Source organism: Scleropages formosus, chromosome 17 (assembly GCF_900964775.1).
Source record: "Scleropages formosus chromosome 17, fSclFor1.1, whole genome shotgun sequence".
In the NCBI taxonomy this organism is placed as follows: domain Eukaryota; kingdom Metazoa; phylum Chordata; class Actinopteri; order Osteoglossiformes; family Osteoglossidae; genus Scleropages; species Scleropages formosus.
In genome coordinates, this window is record NC_041822.1 from 15,463,100 (window position 1) to 15,478,615 (window position 15,516).

The window sequence follows — 15,516 nt, forward strand, 5'->3', positions numbered from 1 at the left end:
CTTGCTTTTTCTTTCTATAATCTCTGATAGTTCTAGCTCCAAAACCTGCCTACTGCAGCAGTCAGAGTGGATGTGCCTCTCGTAAATATCAGCAGTAGCAAAATAACAGCATATTCCATCTGTTCTTTGGGATCAGCAGTCAGAGCTGGTTATCCTTACAGTTGACAAATCCGTCGTTACGCCACAGTGTATTTTTTGTGATATTTTTCACAATGCATGTACACCGATCAGCCACAACATTAAAACCACTGACTGGTGAAGGGCATAACATTGATTATTTTGTTACAATGGTACCTGTGAAGGGGTGGGATATATTAGGCAACCAGTGAACAGTCAGTTCTTGAATTTGATGTGTTAGAAGCAGGAAAAATGGATAAGCGTAAGGATCTGAGCGACTTTGACAAGGGCAAAATTGTGATGGCTAGATGACTGGGTCAGAGCATCTCCAAAACAGCAGGTCTTGTGGGGTGTTCCTGGTATACAGTGGTTAGTGGCTACCAAAAGTGGTCCCAGGAAGGACAACTTGGTTGCCCAAGGCTCATTGATGCGTGTGGGGAGCAAAGGCTAGCTCGTCTGTTCCAGTACCACAGAAGAACTACTGTAGCACAAATTGCTGAAAACCTTAATACTGGCCATGATACAAAGGTGTCAGAACACACAGTGCATCACAGCTAATGGTGGCAGAGCTGCGGAGCCACCTGACTTCCTTGAGGGCTGTATGGGGCCAAACTCCTGTTCCTGCTGAACTGAGCCAGTGTTTAACTAGAACTGTTATCAGCTCAGTAGGCACAGGAGTCTAAGCCCAGGTCTACCGGAGCTGTGCGGGACGAGGCTACATCAGTGCTACCCCAGGTCACGTGCATTTCTTGCTGCCAAGGAGAAAGACCAGACTAATCCATCCTAGTACAGTGACACTGTCGTATATCTCACAACCTCAAAGGACATTCAGAGACACAGTATTCTTTCCTACTCGATACAGTAAACATTTTCCCCCATACGCATGTAATCAGCATCATTATTCAAAGGTTAACACAAATGTTTTTATCTTTCAACCTCAACGCCTCTTTTTTTTGTCCCCTTATCAAATGAAAAGTCACATCCAATCCTCTACTCTCAGCTAAATACTGAGAGCCTCTAAATACAGTCACTTAGAGCACCTGTAAGCATGGACTGGAAATTGTCTGTCTAGGACATGTCGATACCTAACTGTTTTTATTTGACCATTAGTGTAATTTTTACTGGAGCGATTCAGGGTTAATACCTTGTTCAGTGATACATTTATATTTATTTATTTAGCAGATGCTTTCTTCCAAAGCAACTTCCAATGAACTTTACGTAGTGTTATCAATCTACACATCTTATTCGCCAAGGTGACTTGCACTGCTAGATACACTACTTAAATGGGTCACTCATCCATACATCATAGGTACAATACAATAGCTGGGAGTTGGGCTAGAAACATTAGATTCCAGATTACAAAGTGTATGTTCTTAACCACTTTGTAGCAGCTTGTAATGGCTATGTGGTTCACTACTGTGTTCAATAGCTGGCAAAAGAAAATGCTGAAATCTGAAATAATTCTTCTGGTGGTCTTCATGAACCCAGGTAACGGATCATGTTACCCTTTCTCCCTGTAAAAGGCTCCAGGTTTTGTGCTTGTTACAGCTGGTTAGTATGCATTTTAGTGCACTGTCCTTGGATGCAAGGATTTTTACAGATGATAACCCAACCATAAATGTAAAATCTGCGCAGCTTGTGATGCTCAATTTTTGTCGAGACTGGCTCACAGAGGTGTTTGATTCAATTGTGCGCTCATTTTCAAAAACAATGATTTGTAATATCTTTCTAAATTTTCATCTTTGTTGTTGAACTTCAGATTGTGACGACTTTTCCTCTGTTTCGTTTCAGGTTTTCAGTGTTTGGTGTGTTCTTTCATGATTTTCAGCACTTGTTCGATTGCATTATTAAATTTAGTTTTTTGACAGATGCACCAGTCTCTGATATTAGACCTCAGTTAGCTGTCTAATTGCTACTCAGAGATTGTTGATATTGCAGACTCACATAGGTAACCCGTGTTAATGTCACCTGTCTAGCTACCTTTATAATGTCTTTGCCCCCCACCCCCAAATGTGTGTTTAAGATGAAATATAGTGTATGCCCATTTTTTTTTTTATAGCATGTAGTATATTTTCCTTTATACCTAAGGGTCATAGGCTTTAAGAACACCATAAGTACTTTCAAAAGTACTAATTTAAAATCCTCCATTTAATTACCAAGATATAAAAAATGTTGCAGGAGTAGTCGAGGTATAGGCTAATCTGACAGAGTACAGTAACACAGTTCTGCAGAAAACACAGCACTTAATCAAAATAGAGGAGACAAAGTAACAAACAATGTTAATCCTTCCACTACAAAGACACATTTACCTGACAGTGATTGATGGCACTTGCTGACAAGCCTGCCACTGTTTACATTAAGCAGCTCTCAGTGAGCAGAGAATCTGGCCAAAAGATTAGTATGAAGCTGCTGCATTGTTTTATGTGTGGTTGCACTGTTTTTAAATAGTGGCCAGGCCATGATTTCACTTATGTACTAATGGATTTGCAACAGTTTGAAAATAACACTTTAGGATAAACATACTGTAAAAAGGACCTTTTTTTAACTGACTGGCTGGTCAGTGTCTGAATTCTCCTGCTGGACAAGAAAAAAATTATTTTATAAGGGCTGTCAAATAGTAAATGTTTTATAAAGGTAAAAAGTGACACATTGAATGAATACCTACCTCAAGATCACCTGGTACAGGACCCCTATCTATATGAATAGATAAGGTTATAGATATGTTCTAATATAGCACAACTGCAATTCATGAATGTAGAGAACTAGACAGACACAGACTACAAGTAGCACCTGTCTATAAGGGAACCTTTGTTTTCTGTTAGCCTAACAGTTAAAGGTGTGGACTTCCTAGCGTACATTGTTGGGGAGAAAATAGCTTTGCTGGATGCACTGATGTACAGACTATTATTTGCCTGCTCTCTTATTTTTGTGTGCCCTCTTCAGGTGCAGAACTTAGCCACTGTGAACAAAGAGGAAATAAGTCACTGTTCACCAATCAGCTAAGCTCTGCACCTGTCCACAGAGGTTTCCTTCTTGAAAGAGTCCAGAAAGGAGAAACCATCTGCTTCTGGTGGTGTTCACATGCATGGCTCAAAAGTTGTCCCCCCTTTCCCCCAGTGGGATGCCTTTCTGGATCATCCAGTGTTTTTTTTAAAGGTGTTTTTAGACTCCGCCCGTGGTTGCCATGACAGCCGGCTAGGTCTCGGTTATGTGGTAATCCCTGGCAATGTGATTTTTATCTTAAGTCACAAATCAGCACGCCAGGAACCCACACAGCCCTGACGTGGAGCCTATGCACTGGTAAATAGGTTATGTTTTCCTCATTAGCTGTCACTCCCAGCTCAGGAGGAAGTTGTGTTTTTGATATCCTTTTGCTTCTGAAGGAAAGTAGTTTGTCCCGGAACGTGTCGCAGGCTTTCAGAAGGCGGCAAAGATCGTGTGTCAGATTTTTTGGGTAATAGTGTGTAGCAATGCTTTACACTCTAAAATGGTTTCTTCCACAGTGTTGTGTACTTGAGACAGGTACTTTACTTTGGCTGTATAGGTATGAAGCACAATGTAGTAAAATCTGTAAGAATTACATTTTTACAAGTTTCTACGGACATACATGTACATAAGGAGGATGTGGAAAAATGACCATAGCTCTGTGATAAGTTTAAAGATAGGCTTTAAGTGTTAAGCAGGGAGTAGAAGCAAGGGGGGGGGTTCCAATTACTGCAGTTTGAGATTGAACTGACTTATTCCTACTTAGGGGAAGCCAGTCTTAAATCTCCAAAACTGCCCCTCTCAGCTCCAAACCTGTCACAGATTGGCAGTCACTGAGCTGATAGGAATGTAGGTAGTCAATTCCAACATTTACCCATGCTTCATAATGAGGAATGGAGACAATGGTCTTTCACTGTGTTTACCCCCTACTGAAGAACAAAGGTGTCTGGAATGCTGGGAAGCTGTCTCATCTATCCACAGCAGTAATGTTGCCATATAAAGTAGATCCAGCCGCACATATTCACTACTGTCTGAGAGAGAAACCATTCAAAGCATTGAACTGCGAACAGGAATTCCTGCTACTTAGGACACTGGTTTACAAACAGAATTTTAGAATAAACCCTGTAAATCTGAAACCCAAAAACATGACAAGGTTTTGTGTTTTACAGGCAGCCTCTTTTTGAATAACCTTGCACACTCTTTCACTCTGCATTTTTGTTTGAAGAGCATGTTCCAAATTCCTCCCATCTCTCACACATCTCAAAGGTCTTTCCGTGCAACTGCAGAAGCAAGTTGTCTGACCTTCGGGAGGAATTTTAAAGAAAAGCAGCCAAGTCACTTCAGGGTGGACTTTTAATAAGGGCAAAGAGAAAAACAAGGATCCCATTTAAAAGCTCCAAAAACACTCCTTTGGCACGCCTTCCTTCCTTTTCATAGAAGAGGCATCACGGTGGTCCTACATGTAGTTCAGCTTAGGACTTATGTACAAGATGGAATTGGGCAAAAAAAAACATGTGTAATGGATTTGTCCTACACATCTTTCATATTTACCTGCATTGCTATTGAAACAGCTGAATTTGATTATATACTGTACAAAATTAAAGTAAATGAACAACCGCTTTCTCATGTCTTGAATTTAAGAAAGATCTAACCATTTCTTAATTCTACAGTTTCAGAACTTTTTCCTGCAAGTGTCACTTTGGTTTTTTTAAAAAAATAATGAACACATTCAGTTCCTTCAACTAAGCTCACGGCTATTTGAATGTTTTTTTCTGCGTTTGAAGCTATGTATAAAGTAGTTCAGGGATTCCCAGCATTCCCAAGTGTAACTTTATCTTGTTCCTGTAAGAAGGTGGTACAGACAGTATAGTACCTGATGTGCATGGGCTCAGTAGATCATATCCTCCACCACTTTTCGCACGGCTATGTCCATGTCCTCCTGGGCCCGAGAGAAGCAGCGTCTGGCGAGGGCCTGCTGAAGGCCATCCTCGTGTAGCATCAGCTCCCCGTACAGGTACACACCCATGGCCTGGAACACACGTCGCATTGAGACGGTTCAGTGGGCTTCACCGTGGACCTCTCAGTGCGCAGAGAGACCGCTCACATCACCTACAAATGGACAGTGTCTCTCGGGTGACAGACGGCCTCTTTGCACCACAGCGCACCTCCCGAAACATCAAAGCAAAAGCCAAGATAGGCTCAAAGGCACACGTGTACACATATGCACTCAGACACATTGCACTTACATACCCCCCCCTACCCCTGAAAAGAGTCTAAAGTGCACTTTACGGTGAGCAAAGAGGATTAGTTACGTTAAACACTTCTTCTTTGTAATTAGCTTTTCCCATTCGGGAGTGTTTACAAAGCTGAAGTGAGAATCGCCTGGGTGCATAATGGTGCGCAAAAACACAATCAGTCATAGACAATTGCCCTTCCCCTGCTACGTTGTTGCTGGATCATTACTTGAGCAGTTCTGTCTCCCCCTCCATTGCACCAGCGGCGGTGATTGATTTCGGTCATTGATGCACAGCCATTATTCCACAGGCTGTATAAATCAACGTGGAAGGCTGGAAGGCTCTGTGGTCCCAGACCATGCAGACCCTAAAGGTACATCTTCTGCAGCTTTGCTTCACGTAGCCTGCTGTTCAAGTAGTCCGTGCACAGGAGATCTGGGTGGCCATGGTGGTGCCTTCCCATCAACCTGGGATTACACTCCCACCTGGTACCCTCAACACAACTAGTCACTGCCTGGTTGACTGCAGAGCACTGTAAAACTGTCATGAAGAATGTAAACAAGATGTGTTGTGTAACTAGGATGCACTTCTATAGTGAGCATAACATCCTGCTGAACTCAAGTATAGTTATAGTGCACAATACTATTTAAAAAAAATTTCTAGGAAGGCAGATGTTTTGTCATACATGAAGCTTATATGTACATATATTTTTAATACAGAACTGCATGGCGACAGAAAGTGATGGGACTTGTGATATATACTGCACAAAGCAACAGAATGTAGCCTACATAAAAATCAGAAACTGTTTTCTAATTACGCCCAGGACACTTGGGGGATGAAAATGTACAACCTTTCTGGAGCTTTACTCATTTTGATACCTGGTGCTACTATGAACATGTTCCAGAATGAACCAGTACAAAAAAGTATTTCTTCTAAAAAAAAAATCCAGAGATTACATGCATCTAGTGCATTTAGAATCGGAAGCAAGTTTGTGAATACTTCTTAACATCCTGGTTTAAAATATACAGAATATCTTTCAAAACTGTTGAGGTTTACTTTGCTAGAATGGACACATTGCATGAAAGGGTGGAGCATTTCTCAGGGATTTATCCCATGTATATAACCTGGTTTTGTAGCAGATGTTGGGAAAAGAGGTTCATCAAGCACAGTAGGTGTGTTTAGTGATGAGAAAGAATGACCGTGTTCCACATGTATGCAATTATAGTATATAAAACACACACACACCAGCACATACCTGGTCTTCCAGTAGAAAATGCTCTACATCCTTGTATGCAGCTGAGTGCTTATGTTTGACCACCAGCTCACACCAGCGATGCCTCACCTGTAAAAGTAAAATAAAATTCAATAAACCAAAAAGTGACACTGAACATTTCATTTGTAGGGGTCACTCATCTGGTAAAAGTACATTTATTCCATTACTTTTACAGGTGGTTCTATCATCTCACTATCTGGTTCTGCTCTTTATAATTAATAAACCAATAAATTCCTGGAAAAGTTTCACTCCCGAATTTTACAAGTGGATGCTTCTGTTTAATTTCAGGAAGAACAATAAAATGCAGAAAATAAAGCTACATGACAGTGCTCTGTAATTGAAATTTGTAAGCTTTAAAAACCTGCCGTTTAAACATATTGTTTCATAAATGTATTTGTAAATCAGGAAGCCCTTTAGTATCCGATTTTACAAAGATTGACAAATACTTGCCTTCCAATTGCTTGTGTTTTCCTGCTGGTAAAGGCCACCTGAACCGTATTTTCCCATCTGTAACCTCTATGGGCATCGACTTGAATACGTGCACTTTAATAATTGCGTGTTTGTGCCTGAGCCTGTTGCTGTGGAAAACTTTAATGCAGGAATCTGAACAGTTTACAGGAAAGAGGAGGTAGAATAGCACAAGTGGAACTGAATGAATCCACAGGTGGAATTGTCACACCCAAGTCTACAGACATGGTTGTACTGCAGCCACTTTGTGAGGACAGGAACCCAAAACTGTCCTGGTGAGAGCAAAATACTATCCTCCAGTCCTTGTACACGCCCATGCATCAGACACAGTGATAATGCCATCAAGTTGTTGCCATGGATGCGCAAAAGTCATCTTGTGTGGCTACGCCCACACCAACAAAGCAGTCAGTGAATCGGGCACTCATCTGATTCAGAAACCCAAGCAAAGCTGGTACGGAGGGCGGCATTTTAAAAGGACACCACAGGATGATATTTATCAAATATGCGCAGGGCAGCGCGGACAAAAAGGATCATAGTTCTCTGTGGCTCCTCGTAAAGAGTGCGTCTCTAAGACACGCCTGCCCTTTCTCCTCTCCCAGAGCATCAATGGGAGCTCTGTTAGTTCAGCTACTGGGCGAGATGAGAGGCAGCCTCTGTGCTCCTCCAGTCCCCTTTGGCACCGCTGTCATCAAACTAACTCTGCTTTCTAAACCCACGGGCTCCGCTTTGGCTCGCCCGTCAAACATGGCGCCTTCCTCTTCTTCTGACAGCTAATGTCACATTAACATTTAAAACTGTATCAGTGCTCACAACCCCCAGCCAATCAAAGCATACTGTCACGACATCCATTGTCATCCTATTGTTACACAAGACGTGATTAACTCCATTATTTACGTTTAAATTTATTATATACGCTTGATGCTTTTAACGTGGAAAATACCAATGACGTGACTGATGGGTTAAAGTCACAGTCGGTACTTTTATTTACATGCCAAGCGTCACTGCTGTGCTTTGCAAATGCGCCCTGTGTGTTGTGGAAATATTACATATACATTATCAGCTTGCACGCTGCCACATTTTTAAAGAGCAATTAAAGGGGGCAGAGAGGAGCTCTGGAGGACAGCGCACAGCAGATGGGCTGGAGAGACACCCCAAGTACTGATCCCTAAGTGCTCACACTAAACTCACTGACAAGTGAACTGGCCATGTGAAAATAAAGGGGAGAGACCTCTTGACTTCAGCATGGCTTTTTCCGAACACAAATCATGTGGAAATGAACACGTCTCTTCGCAGCAGTCAAATAGTGCCATTCAGCCAAGTCTTCTGTGAGGAAGTGCTCTCTGAAATGCCCCTCGGCTCCTCTTTCACCCTCAGCCGTGTGCAAAATCAATGAGGCTCCACCCACGCAGGGACACCGAGTAAAGTCTCACGAGGTGGGGGACGTTTGTCACAGCAAAGAGGTGACAGGTTTACTTCACTAAATGTTTCCTCCGGAAAAAAACCATTGCGCCAGATTGGCACGGCTTCTTCTTTATTTATTAATAATAATGAGAATAATAATACTAATAATAATAACCAGCCCAAGAGAGAGGAAAGGGAGGCAAGCAGAAAGAGTACTTTCTCTGCGGAAGAGTGAAAAACAACGTGTACGTGGTCTCGTGTCAGTAAGCTTCTTCCAAGTATGGACGACACTAGAACGGCCAGAGGAAAGGGAGTAGAACAGGCAGAAGGGATGTGTTCCCCAGGACCTTCTCGCCACCACTGCTGCCTCTACTGACTTCCCCAGTGAGGATCCGGAGATTCATTTACCCCTGATCAGAACGCTCTGAGCACTCCACGTGCAGCTCTTTCTGAACAGAGTATTACATGGCCATCTGTGGTTTTACAAATCCGAACTGAACTGGGGGGGTGCGGTAGCGCAGCGGGTTTGGCCGGGTCCCTGCTTTCTGGCGGGTCTGGGGTTTGAGTCCTGCGACGGACTGGCGTCCCGTCCTGGGTGTATCCCCTCCCCCTCCAGCCTTGCACCCTGTGTTGCCAGGTTAGGCTCCGGTTTGCTGCAACCCCGCTTGGGACAAGCAACTTCAGTTAATGTGTGTGTGTGTGTGTGTGTGTGTGTGTGTGTGTGTGTGTGTGTGTGTGCGCGCGCGGACTGAACTGTGAAATGTAAGCAAACAGTTGTATGCCATCGTCTTTAAGATACTTCGCGTGCAGCTTTACTGAAGACGGTATTAACAAAACAACGCATTTATATCTCTCAAAGCCCCAACTTGGTGAAGGGCTGTAAGATACAAACAAACTGCAGTTTCGTATTTCTGAGGGTCTTCATTAGATCACAGTTGCATGCTTTTTCTTTTCATTAGCAGAGCAAATTTTATGTACTTTTAAATGTCTTATTTTGACCAAAAGCTTATTTTATTCCTCAATAACAGACACCCACAGTAAGAAATGTTCCCCTTCAGCCACACACACAGAACCACACGACTCAAAATGATTCAACAAAATGTCAATGTGACAGAAAATACAGATGATGCACTGATCCTGGTCATCCAAATGTTTACATTTACCAACACAGTCATCCCTGAGAAAGTATGAGAAAGGCTCATTCCACACACACTACAACACAGAGAAGTGGAAGTGTCATTCATTGAAAGCAAAAAAATTACAGCTAAACGGACTCTCTCCTAAGCTGCACCACTGTAATGTTTAAGTGATTTCATTGTTATATTTGGGTGTGTGTGTGTGTGTGTGTGTGTGTGTGTGTGTGTGTATATACACACATTCATACATATATGTCCATTTTTTGGGGTAACAGATTTGTTTTCCCTGGTATTTCCCGGTTAAAACCCTCTGTTCTAAAATGCTCTGTGGAAGTTTGTGTAAAAAGCAGCCACAAGAAATAAAATATGAGTGATTGAGAGGACCAGATGGACAGAGGCTGGATCTGCAGATGACTGATGAATTTTAAGGGAACAATTCCGCTACTGTGGGTGACTTATGAATGTCCAAGATCACAGAAAGCCAGCAACATTCATTCATTTTGTCAAAGGAAAGGACGCCCCACGCCTCGCTTGTGAATAATCCTGGATCACACTTTCAGTTTGTGGATCTGCAGGAATATACGTTTTCAAAAACAGTCATTCATTGTAACTTTTCATTGGGATTCACAGCATTTACAGTGTATTTTGTGGCTAACAAAAAAAAGGCAAATGCATTACCGTGCAAGTAGCTTCTCATGTGTTTGGCTCCATCACTAAATTATTGTGATAATGGTGATAATTCACAGCCAGAGAAGGTGGGACGTGTGGTTAAAGGGCTAAAGAAAACATGTCAGGGGATGGAGATTTAGAGGTTATGAAAAGCAGGCTGTTTCAGCAGCCTTCCAGTCCCCCTGCGCCCCTTTCTTACTGCTGCATTCTTCACAGAGATACAGCCTAAGAACAAAGGGCCTGATTCATTAAGCATCACGAGAAACGGTTATGTGCTGCAGGATGTTTCCTCCCTACTCACACACACGCACACACTCAGACCCTCCCACCTCACAATGCACTTCCTCTATAGCGTCCTGATCCCAGACACAGTGCATTTGTTCCTCACTTATTTAGAAATTCAGATACTTTCCATCAGACAAAATATTTTCCTTTCAAGTACACACCTCTGTACTGTGTGCGCCACACACACACACAGCAGCACGGTACCCCCCCTTTAACGTCACACCCAGTGTAGAATCTTCGCTGTAGTGTCATCAGCAGTTGGCTCTCAGTGTTGTGCCAAAAGAGAAAAGGTTTTGGAACGTAGTTTCAATGCCAGGGCGCTACTGACCTCTTACTGCTCAAGTGCTACTGAGCTGTCAGCACTGCTGTTTATTTTTCCGCACACTGTCAGTTCTTGGACTCCTTTACACCTAAGTGATATTTATTTATTCCTGTGTTATCCGTGTGTTTTCTGTCACTGCTGTGTTATATATGTGCTGCTGTAGCCTCGTGCAATTTGCTTCAGGATCAATAAAGTTTTCATGCATCTACCTTGGTGTCTCAGCCCTCACGGTCAGCAGAGCAGCGGTACCACGTGTTACCTCAGCGTCTCGCTCCTGCAGGCTGTAGACCCGTTTCAGCATGTGCAGAACTGTCCCGCTCAGCTCTGCCTCATCCAAGAGCAGCTCCAGCAACAGAACCAGCTGCTCCGCAGTCACCTGGGAGAGCACAAGACAGCATGGTGATTAACGCGCACACACACACACACACACACACACACACACACACACACACACACACTTACAACTGCATTGGTAAGCATTTATGTATGCCCGTGAGTGTTCCTAATCTGTCTCTCACAGCAGAAACAATATTTTATTTTCCTACCGAAAAGATGTCTTTACTATACATCTGTGGAGCTTCCTTACAGTTTTGCTATTGTTTTTATTATATTGTTATGATGCGAGACTGGACTGAAAAGGACTATAAGCTAATGAAACTAACAACTTTTAAGAGCACAACAGATAATTATGAAAACGTCCAATTTGGTAACATTATCTGGAACCTATGAGAAAGAATAAAAGCTGAGGACCAGGACACGGGAAGACCATCCAAGAAAATCATTTGGTATCAAATTATTCATAAGATCATTTCTACTCATCACAAAAAGGTCCTCAGACAATGGTCTCAGCACCTTAAAACACCAAAATACCTTATGATATATTTTTATTACTGTTGTTACCAAAACCAGTGTAAACCCAAGGGAAAAAGCAAAGAAAATACTAAAAAGGGCAGTTCTTACAATGTCCACATCTTGGACTCGGTCCTCCTGGTGGATCCTAGTGAAGTATTAGTGCAGTAATCACCCAGCCTTTAGCCTGCAGCCATGATGCACTTATATATGTATATATATGGCTGGGGTTCCACAAAGAAAGGGCCGGGAAACAAAAATTGCATTTTTGAATTTTTTTTCAAACAATTCTTGCCTTTGCCACGTTCTGAGGTGCTATGCGGATCAAACGACAGGATTTCTGGGACATCTCCTGGTTTCCTTGTAGCACACAAACACACAGAGACCCACCAAATCCACATTTGGCCACTTGGCTCAAAAACTAGTGTGTGTTCCCAGGCCTAATTCGATGTGTGAGTGAAAACCAGCAAGTGGAAAAGCAATCAGATGCCTCCGGAGACCATCCAACAAATCACCTCAATTTCTGATACAACAAACATAATACTAGACCACACTACTTCCACTCATGACATCTCTACTAGGTTTTTTTCCACTCAAAGGTCACAGGACTGTTTTCTGGAAGCGAGTACCTGTAAAACTGAAACAAGATAAGGCACGGTTATTTTGTGTCACTGGCAGCACACACTGTTATACATCAGTCCAGTGCATTCATTTCCTGCAGTTAAGACCAGTACATCATCACTTTTTCATCTTCCTCCCACATTCACGTCTTTTTTTTTTCTTTTTAAAGCCCATAATGAGGATAACAATGTTGACTCATCGGCATAGCGGTATAATTATCAGAACGATACACAAATTCAATACCCTACTTAGATGTATAACAGCAGGGCCCAACTGAGGGCTCAAAGTCAACTGTATAACCATAAAAAAAACAGCAATGCTACAGAATTCTTAGAACGGTGTGAATCTGGCGCACCGGTGTGAGCATCTTGAGTGACAATCCCCACCCCACCCTCCCATTTCATGGACACCAGCCAGCCGTGGGGCTGGGAATGGGGAGGGGGCATCAGAGGACGCGAATGTGCCCCGGAGACGAGCGGTGCCCTCAGTGCTATTCTTACAGCCTTATCACATGGGAATCAGCGGCTCGGCCGAGCATGCTTCCCCTCTTACGCCAGCGCCCTCCGCCCTGGCCTTAGTCTGCAAGCACATCACAGAGGAGTTAAGCATATGATATTACCTCGCTCTGCAGCTGAAGGACTGCCTCTGTCATCACGCGCACACGTGTTCAGACGGACACATACAGGCGAGAACGCAAAGACACACAGAGCCCTGCTTGGCCCTCATCTGCTTTCTCCATGTCTTACAAACATTCAGCATTTCTCACACTAGTGCATTCACAGCGCCTGCCCTAAAATGGTTACAAACTGCTTGGGAGAGCCTCACTCAGCCAGATATGGCTCTATATTTGTCTGGATTACAGGCAAGAGGAACTATTTGCGTTGAGTGGTTTAAGGGAATCACAAAAAAAAAAAAAAAAAAAAAAACTTATAGAGAAAGCAGCTGGCAGAAGTTCAACACAAATAGGCCTGAGCAGAATTAAAGTAATTTGACCTTTGCAAATTGTACACTGAAGGCATTTCTATGGAGTTTTCCTATGTGTATTCTGGTGGCAAAAGGTCAGCGACACATACGTTCTCTTTCATGTGCCCTGATAAAAGCGAGGCCTGGTGTTGGGCTCCCGATCGGGAAAGGTGGCCAAAGGCTCGGCTGCTGCTACTTCTGCTTCTCGGAGCTCTTCTGGGACCACTCTGACCGGTCTCCTTCAGGCCCTTGGAAAAAGAAGGAACTCCTGGATCGTCAATTTTCCTCCAAGAATGAAAAAAGCCTCCTGGCTTAAGGTGCACCGCACAGACATACTGTCTGTGTACTGCCCAGCACTTATCTCACCGAGGTAAAATGGTAATTGCTTGATAATGTTAGTGAAAGTCACATGACTGTCCCTAGGGATCACAGAGTGGCTTCTCACTGTAAAAATACATATCCCTAACAAAGTCATTCAGCCTAATGCTCTTATTAGTATTTTCTGTTCCTAAGGGATCCAAGTTGCACTTTTCACCACATTTCAGTTACGGAGGAAAAGTCAGACATGCAGCGTAGCTGTAATGTGGATGATCATTCATGCCATCATACACATACGTGCAAGATGGCTAAGTTCAGTCTGGCGAGACACTACATTTTATACTTATTTTGGAGACTGAAGTCACACTCCACTCCACATGACGGTCAATATGCTAACACCACCATAAAGGGCCATAAGTGTTTTGGTTTTGAAGGAGAAGCGCTCCACTCTTTCCCCCAGTGCTGTTCAGAGGCCACACCATTAGCCTTGCCCGCCGTCTGATTATTTGTTCTCACAGCTCATTAATTTTGCACACAAAAACAATGAAAATGAACTGTGAAGTAAACAATCAAGGCTGCACTGTCGAGGTGTAGACGATTAACTTCTATTCCACTTTTATCTCCACCATAATACACTATCGTAATCAGGTTCAAATACTACAGGGGCTGAACTCAAATCACAGCATCACTTGCAGAACTAAGAGCCTAGAGGGTGAGCCCTGAGACCGTGTCCCATGTACTGATCCAGTTTACTGCGGCTCCCAGGATAACACACCAGAGGCATAGTGGTCAGGACAGCAGAGTACTCCCGTAATGGAAACGTGCTCATTCTCAAGGCTGTGGATGAAGAAAAGCAGCAGACCATACACAGCCTTAACAGAAAGGCTGCAGCTCCAGCATTTCAGAAATAAAGTGTTTGGCCAGCAGAGTCTGAACACTAACTCTTCAGGACACAAGACTGAAAACATAATAGTACTGAGAGGACTGAAGAGACTGAGCTGAATGTGTTGCATTTGTCTTAACTTCACATGGTCTTGATGATAAAGCTTTTCATACGGAAAAACAAAAGGCTGGGGAAAAGGAGGATACACACTGCAAATAAACAAACGGTTCCTCTGCAGTCCAGGCTGTACCTTGGCCATCAACCAGTTAAGATGGCATCTGACTGACAGACTGAGGAAGAGGAGCATGGGACTTGCCCCCTGTGAAACACAGATACACACACAATGTTGCTTCTGACATAAGGCTCTATGGCTAGAGAGAGGTCAGAGTTCATCCCCTGGTGAACAGGCAGCCCGAACATCAACACTTGCCCACTGATCATGTTGGACGTGTTCACACTTTGATGACAGCATTTCTCCTTTTGGTTACCTCCTCACACCTCCTGACTCCTCCACACTCATCTTTTCTTGAAGGACACATTTCCTTGGGGCCATGGGACTACACAGCTGGTCGCCCATCACTTTAGAGATGTACAGAGGCAGCAAAGAGCTGTTTTGTGACCTAGATCATCCACAGTGACATTCAGCAGTTTATGAAGGCTTTACAAAACCTAAACATTGTTCCTGCTCACCTAACTCAGAGACAAAAAAAAAGACTCAAACTGAAAAAGGCTTTAACATTAAGTGACCACCATTAACAGTCATTACTCACATTTTATGGTTTGCGAAAGTTCAATGTACCCATCACTCCTTACATCCAGATAAATGACCCTGCATGTTGTTTTCCGTATCAGACACGGCCTGACGCTGGGTCAACATTTCTACAATGCCCATTTCTTTTTTTCTTTCTTTTTTTTTTTTTTTTAGAAACCATCAAGAGAGTTTCCTTGATATGACAATCATTGCAAACCCTGAGAACAATGCCGCCATCCAC

At 43.1% G+C, this 15,516-nt stretch overlaps 1 protein-coding gene across 3 annotated transcripts in view; it reads right to left on the bottom strand.

The window, feature by feature from the left end:
• aopep (aminopeptidase O (putative)) overlaps positions 1 to 15,516 on the bottom strand; it is a 62,517-nt gene that overhangs the window by 853 nt on the left and 46,148 nt on the right. For 2 of the 3 annotated variants that reach the window (XM_029259497.1, XM_018759423.2), the window contains 3 exons: positions 11,150 to 11,266; positions 6,592 to 6,678; positions 4,976 to 5,131 (listed from right to left, as the gene is read on the bottom strand). In XM_029259497.1, the coding sequence (XP_029115330.1) occupies positions 4,991 to 5,131; positions 6,592 to 6,678; positions 11,150 to 11,266 (345 nt within the window). In that variant the 3' untranslated portion in view covers positions 4,976 to 4,990. Of the gene's footprint in view, positions 1 to 3,805; positions 4,581 to 4,975; positions 5,132 to 6,591; positions 6,679 to 11,149; positions 11,267 to 15,516 lie in introns of those variants that run through there. The other variant, XM_018759424.2, reaches the window with a different exon arrangement.